The 9,558-nt window shown below is 48.2% G+C and overlaps 1 protein-coding gene and 1 pseudogene across 1 annotated transcript; both read right to left on the minus strand.

The window, feature by feature from the left end:
• Positions 1 to 680: 680 nt before the first annotated feature.
• LOC119273719 lies at positions 681 to 1,426 on the minus strand. The gene is made up of 2 exons (XM_037554794.1): positions 1,151 to 1,426; positions 681 to 1,019 (listed from the first exon to the last, which is right to left on the minus strand). Exons 1-2 carry the CDS (start codon positions 1,412 to 1,414, stop codon positions 948 to 950), a joined length of 336 nt encoding a protein of 111 aa, XP_037410691.1. The 5' UTR covers positions 1,415 to 1,426; the 3' UTR covers positions 681 to 947.
• A 7,124-nt stretch (positions 1,427 to 8,550) lies between these two features.
• The window catches only part of LOC119270786, a 2,341-nt pseudogene continuing 1,333 nt past the window's right edge, over positions 8,551 to 9,558 (minus strand).

Here is a 9,558-nt window from a genome sequence, read left to right on the forward strand (position 1 = left end):
GAAAGTCAGATAGAACATGTCAGGCTTGTAGATGTTGTGGACAATGGAGGCCCTGGCGAGGAGGGAGGCGACCACCACCACCCCCTGCGCCCACCCGGGGTTGATCGCTTTTCATTTTTTGATACAAGGGTGTGTGTGCAATTTCTTTGCCAAATCAGCTCCTTACAATTGGACCTCGCTTTTTAGAAAGTGATCAAACGCAACAAATCGAGCGATCGGTGCTTTCTCCAAAAAAGATTGCCAGAAACATGATGGCTTTTGCAAAGAAGAAAAAAAAAGAATAGGAACTAAGTATTCTTCCGCAAATCTAGCCGTAATAACTGAAATTGTTTTTACGAAATAAGACTAAAGTAAGAGTATTTGAATAGGTCTGGCACTCTTCTGCTCTCTAGGAGCGAAAGCCCCATCCGTCATCGACTCCACCGCGAATAACGTGGCCCCTGTCTCGACCTCGGATCTCTGCGCCGCTTCTTCGAGGAAATCGGCTGTTTGGGACACAAATCTCAGTTGCCTGAGAAAATAGATGTGTGGTTTACGTATGGTTAAGTTGCAATCCTCCTCCTGATGTCCGGCCGTGACACGTCACCACCCATGCATGACAGTCATGGACCAATGCAAAGGCTACGAAAATTCAAAATACTAGTCCAGTAACCAAGACAAGTGGCACCCACCAGTAGACATCCCGGACTAATCTTTTGAGGAATATAACAAGCACCATGGATCGATGATCAATCACCATACAAAGAACAATAGTAGTGCAGCAGGTTAAGCAGAGTACATAATGAAAGCTCCAAAAGCTCGAATTGTTTTGTTCACGCCTGTCTGAAGATTACAAAACGAACAACTCCATCACATATGTTTATAGCGAGCTAGAAATAAAGTAACGGCCCTTAGTTATCTATCCTCTCGAGCCTCGAGCACCGGCGCCGCCGTCCGTCGGGTCTAGCTCAGCTCTCTTTGCCATCGCCGCTGCCGGCGCCGGGTCCGTTGCTGTCCACGACCTCCACCGGCGGTAGAGTCTGCGGTGACAAAAAAAGAGAGATGGACCGAGCATCAGAGAGGTGAGCACGCAGGGAAGCATTACGTCGAACAGTTGGGGTGCATGCCAAAGGTGTGGGGGCCTGGGGGCATGAAGGGAACTGAGAGGGACCATGTCTGGCTTGTAGATGTTGTGGACGATGGAGGCGCCGGCGAGGAGGGAGGCGACCACCACCACCGACGACCACGCCAGCGAGGGGGTCCCCGTCGGCACCCGCCCGCCGCCGAACTTCTTCTTGCCGCCGACGCCGCCGTTCATCCTCCTCCTCCTCTTCCTTCCTCCTGGGCCGCGCGAGAGAGTCAGCTGTGGTATGTTTGCGATCCAGTCCAGCCTTGGAGCGAGTACTATTTGCTGGGCTGCGGGGTGGCTGCACATGGGCTTCAGACTAATAATCCCTCCGTTTCTAAATATAAGTCCTTTGAAAGATTTCTCTATGAGCACATACGAAGCAAAATAAATGAATCTATACTTTAAAATGCATCTATATACATCCGTATGTGGTGTATAGTGAAATTCCTACGAACACTTATATTTAGAAACGAAGGGAGTAATAATGGGCCGTCCTCGGTCATTCCATCCGTTCTTCTCAAGAAGAAGAAAAAAAGCAGTCTTCCTCCACCGGCGGCGAGGCGGCGACCGGAAACAGAATACTTCACCCAGCTCCGTGGCGGCGGCTCTCCTTGGTGGAGCCTCCCTCCCTCGCCCCCCCTGGGCCATTGCCTCTCCCTCTCCGCCCCCGTTCTCGCGCTGCAGGGCGCTGAGGGCACCGGAGGGAGGCGGAGGCGGGTGGCGCAGAGAGATAAGAGGTGAGCTCCCCTGGCCGGCGGTTTCGGATGCCCCGTATGGAAAGAGCGTCGGCGGGTTCGGGGAAGCTCCTGTCATGCCAGCTCCGGGTACTGCAACCGCAAGATCTACTGCTTCAACGGCGTGGTGTTCGATCTTGGTTGGAACTTGGAAACATGCGAGGTACTGCTATGAGCCAGCCAGCCTCTTGAAACTCAATCACTGTCTAGTATAGGCAAGCGGGGCCTTGGAGTCATTTGAGCTGGTTGTTTTTTTCCTTCAGTTTCATCAGGGCATGGTTTTCTGCAGGAGTTCACTTCTCTCGCGCGCTCCAGTCGGCGTGTCTCTGCCTCTCTGCTAAGCTCAAATGTCACCTTGGAAATACATGTAGCTGTTCCCGGTACCATGCTCATTCTTGTGTGTGCGCTAATTCAAAGTTGGGTGATAGATACATCCCCTTTTCTCCATTTTGATGACAAGTATTTTTGGACGGAGGGAGTATCACTCAATGCCATCAATCTCATGGTATCACGGATTGTTACTGCTTATCTTGACACTGTACAGTGATAGCTGATTATGCCACATATTCAGGATTGCAGACATGGTTTATATTCCTCTGTTTGTGAACTTGGTATGGAAATCTCGGATGCTCCTTTAGAGCACTGAGATTATTAGTTTTCATGCAGCTCCCTGAATATTCGACGGCTATCTTTAAGATTACTAGAGTTCGCATTGATGTATGAGTAGAGTTGGAATTGCTGCTTCCGGAAATCCACATATCATCATGGGGAAACCCTTCTCTGTCATTTGCCAGAGCAGAGCTGGTTTCCGGCATTCAATTTTTGACGCCTTCCTTTTCTTAGAAAGGTTTTACTGTGGTTCTAGTTTAGTCGTCGTTACTAGAAGACTATCTGCATCATTGATTAAATTTAACAAAGGCTACTCAATTTTTTCTCTTAATGTATCCATCACCTATAACAGGTAGTTAACAACTTAACAATTATTTTCTTTACAGTTTTGGATACTCACACTCACAATGCTATTAGGGCTTTATTTTGGAGCTGGATATGTTAGTGCCGGGCTACCAAACCTACTGGTAGGCAGACTTTGTGCTTGTCTTCTATTTATTTCAGCTTCTCTTTTTCACATCAGCCATTCAGCTTGAACTTGTTGCATGTGTCCAGCTTCAGAGTGTCGATGATAGACACCAAAATCATCATAACGTCGACAGCCTTATCTACCGCTTTTTCATGAATTTGGACATGATGTGCTGCATGCTGCTTACATCTATTAATACAAACAAACAACAACAACAACAAAGCCTTTAGTCCCAAACAAGTAGGGGTAGGCTAGAGGCGAAACCCATAAGATCTCGCGACCAACTCATGGCTCTGTCACATGGATAGCAAGCTTCCACGCACCCCTGTCCATAGCTAGTGCTTACAACTATTAATAAAATGCATTTTTTATTTTCGTACTGAGAAAATCCGGAAATTGTTTTGTAATACCAATTCTTATATAAATCTCTTTTTTAGGTTACTGTGTTGAGATGCTCATTTCTGAATATGCAACAGCGAGGGTGTACAGATGGAATATGTTGCGGTATTCATAGCGGGACTTTTTCCTTGGGCATTAGTTGCTCTGAATGATGACCAGCTGCAGAATCTACCCTTTTTTCAATGCTTCGGAACTATTGTGGAGGGATTTGGCCTAATGTTATGGTAAGTAATGGTTTAATTACAAAATGTTTTCTTAAAACATTTATTATCAATATCCGTGGTATGCCTTCCTCACCTGTAGAGATCTGTTGTTTTCAAATATAATTTGTATTCTGGCAGTGATGAGGTCATCAAACAAGAAATAAGAATACTTACTTTATGATACTGGCATAAGATACAGTTGGATGCTTCACTTTAAACTTGGCCCAAGATATCTTGGACATTTAGTGCCTTACACTAAGCAATCATGTGCCAGTCTCATCATATAGATTTAATTACACTAAGCAATCATGTGCCACATATATATTCAGGATTGTGGCCATAGTTTATATTCCTCTGTTTTTTTACCTTGGTAAGTACATGGAGTACCAAGATTTTTTTTCATGAATATTCGGCAGCTACTTTTAAGATTAATAGAGTTCGCATTGATGTGTGCGTAGAGTTGAACTTGGTGCTTCCGGTAGTCCACATGATTCAGCAAAGCATAGGGAAACACTTTGTTTATCTGTCACTCACCAAAAGAGAGCTTGTTTCAGGCTTTCCAATTTGCCGCCTTCTATTTCTCAGAAAGGTTTTGTTGCGGCTCTAGTTTAGCCGCCACATCCTCCTCCTCGCCAAGAAGACTGGGTGGAGACGCCGTACCTTGCCTGACCTCCTAGTCTGCGAGTCCATCGCACGGCGTTACCAGCTAATCCCACGAATGGAGGAAAACCACCGATTCATTGGTGTATTCCTCCATAGTTTCAGGGAGAAACTAGATACCTCGTGGTGGGACCGCACCATCGATGCCCAGGTGAACTGACTATCTTTGGGAAATCAGCCTGTAATGGCTCCACTGCCTCTTCTCAGCCTGGTAAAGCTCACAAGTATGAAGCTGAGGATAAATATTGCCCAATTGCAAAGGACAGTTAAACTGAAAAAAATGTGGAAATAGATGGCGGGGTACTGAAGATGTGGAAAATAATTGTACATGTTCACTCTTTTCGAAGAAAAACCTGTACATGTTCACAGGTAAGAATATTCCTGATACATAGTCGCATGGCTTTGCTTGTTTGAAGTCTTATTCAAACTGCGCAGAGTTACGCGTATACCCAAAATACAATTAATATTTGGGTAAGGAACCCGTTGACGAGCAAAATATGCTAATCCAACTAACAACCACTTGGAGGGATTTAAACCTACTTTCTTTTAGGATTAAAAACATCTACTTGGAGGGATTCAGACCTACTTGGAGGGCACGACACGCCAAAGCCAGCATTGTGACAGAGGTATTACTTGATACACTAATCAAGGCCATATATATAACTACTCACATCCAACAAGGAGCCAAAGCTCTTGATCGACCAGGTCCCTTCTGATGGCCAACAGAGTAAACCGCATGGCGCTGGCACGCAGAGAGTCACCGGCTGGGCCGACGACGCTGCACGACACCCCCGACAAGCTCCTCAAGCTCATCCTCTTGTACCTCACCTCGCCCCACTGGCTCGTCCGAGCAGCGGCCACCTGCAAGCGATGGCGCCGCATCATCGTTGATGCAAACTTCCTCTCTGAAATTGGTTCCATCCCCCATTCCTCATCTCTTGTTGCAGGCCATTATCATAACCACACAGCCCCTGTTGACGGCCGCTGCCTCAGCTTTGTTCCTTCCTCGCCAGCACTAGATCTAGATGTCAGTAGCCGGCACTTCTCCCTGGACTTCCTCCCTCCAGGCGGCAGCAGGTCATGGGAGATCGTTGATAGCCGCCACACCCTACTCCTCCTCGCCAAGAAGAAGACTGGGTGGAGACGTCATACCTTGCCTGACCTCGTAGTCTGCGAGCCCCTCACACGGCGTTACCAACTAATCCCACGCATGGAGGAAAAGAAATACCACCGATGCATTGGTGTATTCCTCCATGGTTTCAATGACAGAGGAGATACCTCGAGGTGGGGCCGCGCCATCGATGCAATGTCGAGTTTCAGAGTGATTTGCCTGCTCTTCAATGAGCACATCGGGATCGGGGTATGTGATAACATTGGCACAGCAAACGCCTATGTGTTCGAAGAGGGATGGAGGGGGAAACGTGCCAGCTGGTTCATCGTCAAGTACCCAGAGAGGGCCAGTCCTGAATTCCGCTTCCATGCCACGGAATCCCTGCATTTCCTTGGTTGTGCCCAAATTTCTATATTTTGGACCATGCAAGATGACCCTTCCTCTTTGCTAACTTATAATTTCCAGTGGAAAGACGAGTTTGAGACCGAGGATCGGCTTTGTGGGTTCTCGATATCGACAACGACGACAGGGTGCATCTTGTTTGCTTGCAGGGCGACAACCTTCGCATCTTTGCGGCAAGGCGGTATGATAGCCCCGATTGGGAGCTTCAGAAGGGCATCCAATTAAAGGAGGCTACCCGTGGACTGAAAGGGCACAGGGATGAGTACTTTCGTCAGTCTACGAAGATTGTCTCAACCAGCACGAGCTCTATTGTGTTCTTTCCGGCAGAGGAGAAATGGCTATTCTCCACTGACTTTGAGACCATGGAGATGGCGAAATACGAATACAAGACACTTTTTTTTTGAAACTGTGGCTTATCTCCGTGTGAGCTTTCATGGCTACCTGCCATTCGTGCTTGTATTGTGCCTTGTACTTGTACAAGACGGGGCAGTGGCTGATGTTCTGATATTTGTATATGTCGAAGTCTCTAATTACATTTTCTAGCGTTGTCCGTAAATCTTCAGATTTTAAAAATGCATTGTTGGGAGCCATACAATCATTGTTCGAGGGCTCAATGTACAACCTTTTATCTTCCTCTGAACTCCAGCATTGAGCCCAAATGGTCAAGACATTCCTCTTGGCTTTATCAACCATCAGCTATCATCTATGTTGGGTAGTTCCATTGCTTCCTATTAGCCCGGAAATTGAAGGTTATATCTTATATGCAGATAGTGTTTTCGGAATCAGCATTCACCCTATATTTTGGGAGTTTTTTAGCCGAGGTCCAAAGGCGCATGATGCACATCAGGGAGCCAGATGGGGCGGTGGAGTACTGTAGCTGTGTGGAAACTTCAGGAGAAGAGGACCACCAGCCAGGTTAGTGCGTGCACTGCTTTTTTTAATTTTTGATGCGACTGATGCACATGCATTCTTTGTGCTTCAGTCAAATGAGCTAATCAATTCACTTAATTTTGCGTGTGATTTGAAGCTCCTTGACTAGAATAAATAGAACACAGTACAACCTTCAACTAACAGAATTAGGTAAAGCTCTTAGTCTTGGGCATACAGATCAAGCTGCAAAGATTTGGTCAGCCACTGTAGATCAATTTATTTATTTTATTTTTTTGCGTGGGGGCTATATCGATTCAATTTCAATTACAACATGAAAACTATTCTGGTCTAGATTCATAATACATCGTATGAGCCAAATCTAACACTTCGTGCATTCTTAAACCCATATGTATTACAGTAGCACTTTTGACTTTTTGTTTACGGTACTTTGTTTGGTTCATGAGTGCTCAAAACAAAACTTTGTATCTATATTTCTTTAATGACAGTCGGGATCTTCCTGGTCTATGGTGATTCCGTAGGCTGATGTGTATCTACACGTGCCTTTTTTAATCGTTGCACTCATTCCATGCAAGACAGGTGCGCACCAAGGTGGGCACTAAGAGCATCTCCAACAGGTGTCGGTCGCCCGCGCGCAAAAAACACATATGCCGCGCGCGCATCGGCATGCCCGCGCCAGCCGCCGCGCTAAAATGCAGCGCGCGCGCGCCACTTCAGCAGCGCGCAAAAAAGCAGTGCGCGCGCTCATTCTAGGCTATTGAAAAATAGATAAATTGCATAGATTAACGATACAAAGGTATTTTACATCAAAAACATAGATTGCATAATAATTAAAAACGACAAACGATAAAACACGAGATAGATTGCATAAAAAAAACTAGTCTAAGTCGCTATCATCACTATCGTCATCCTCTTCGGCGGTGTCGTCCGAGGTATCCAGCCAGATGTCCAACCACCGATCATCATCCGGCGTGAAGAACGACTGCCCACCTGCTTCAACGAGATCGGACTGCGCGTTCGCCAACGCCTTGCACCGACGCCTGTCCAACCGCACCTCGCGGCGCCTTCGCGTGTCCTCCTCGCGACGCCTTGGCCAGCTGTAGGACTGCTTGTAGGCGATGTCCTCCGGGTGGCGGCGCCGCCACTCCGCCATGACCCGCTCGTCCTCCTGGGCGACGAGGAGGCGGCGCTGCCGCTCGGCGTGCTCCGCACGATCTTGTGCCGTGTTCAGACGTGGCGGCGGGGCACGGTCGAGCGCTTGCTGGAGCGTGTAGACATCCTGGAAGTTCATCTGGCCACGCGGCCGGCCTAGGCGCCACGCCGCCGCGTCGTACGCGCGGCCGGCCTCGCGCGACATCCCGTGCGTGTTGAGGCCGAGCCGGAGATCGCCGGAGCGTATCTCTGCGTAGTGGCCGCCGTTGGGGCGCAGGCGGACGCCGCGGTAGCCGGACGCTCCTCGACGACGCGGCGGCATGGCGGCGCGTCGGTGGCGGGGCGCCGGGGCGGCGGAGGAGTGTCGGTGGCGGGACGCTGGAGCGGCGCGTGGCAGAGAGAGAGAGGGGAAGAGGAGACGTGGAGAGGCGCGTGGCGCGCGCCGCACTTTATAGGCGCGCCGAAAGCGACGCGCAAAAGATGGCGCGCGAGCTAGCGCCTTTTCACGCGCGCGCGCAAGCGGTTTCCGCGCGCGTGGTTTTCCTGTCACCGCTGGAGTGCGGCAAAACGCCCCGCGCGCGCTAAAGGCTGCGCTTACCGCGCGCGCGTCGTTTCGCGCGGTCGTTGGAGATGCTCTAAGGCACTAGTATGGGTAGTTGTTCTTGTGGACAACGGCTGGCCAAAGTCCATGGGAAATGATAAAAATTCACTTGAAGAGCGCACCAGTATTACACCTTGTGAACGCCGCACAATACCTTCCTAGGCGTAGCACCATAGATACGTTTGGTCAAAGAGTAAAAACAGATGAGTTATCATCGCCCTGAATCATGTTGGATCTTTATTACCAAAACAGAGGGCAATGAAAGCCTTATTACATGGCCAAGATAAGAGTCCTTTGTACTTGAAAATAATAATATATATAGTGAATAATGTATATATGGCGATACTACTACGAAGAGATCGCCCGCAGCTTAATTTGAGCACCATGCATGGGACGCAACATCATTACGATATGTGGGGCGTGAGTATATGACGGCGCGAGCTCAAACTCAAAGCACCGAAGAATCATGCACAACGCCATCTTGGCCTCAAGGAGTGCAAAATTCTGACCGATACATATCCGTGGCCCCCATCCGAACGGGAAAAATGCTCCCGGTTCCTTGGACGCCTTGAAGATCCCCTCAGCGAACCTATCGGGCCTGAATTGGTGGACGTCGTCTCCCCAGATATCCTTGTCATGATGGGTGTACAACACGGACATCTCGAAAATCACGCCGGGTGGGTACCTGATGCCTCCGATCTCAATCTCCTTGTATGTCTGCCGGGTGAATGCACTAGCCGGTGGGTACAACCGGAGAACTTCGTAAAGAATCATTGTCACCTATGTACAACATATATATTAATTAGATACCATGCCTATGATCCTATATATGTTTGCAGCAACTCAAGTAATTTCAATAAATGTACTAACGGTTTTTAGTCTATTAAGACCCTCGTAGTCAAGCTTATGTTTTCCAAATAGGCCAAGAACCTCCTCCCTTGCACGGTCCTGCCACTCTGGGTGCATGCTAAGTACGACCATTGTCCATGTAAGTAATATTGATGTTGTCTCCATCCCTGCAAAGTAGAACAACTTGCACTCCTCTATTACCTCTTCTATGGACATTCCTGGAAAGGATTGGCCATTTTCATTTACGTCTGTCTTGTTTGACTCCAGCAACAAGCCGAGCAAGTCATTGTTTGTGCTTCCTCCTTCTTGCATAGCTTGCATCCTTTTCCCAATTAGAGCTCGTAGAATGGACTCTATCTCGTTGTTAATTTGA

The sequence above is a fragment of the Triticum dicoccoides genome, chromosome 3A, assembly GCF_002162155.2.
Source record: "Triticum dicoccoides isolate Atlit2015 ecotype Zavitan chromosome 3A, WEW_v2.0, whole genome shotgun sequence".
NCBI lineage: Eukaryota > Viridiplantae > Streptophyta > Magnoliopsida > Poales > Poaceae > Triticum > Triticum dicoccoides.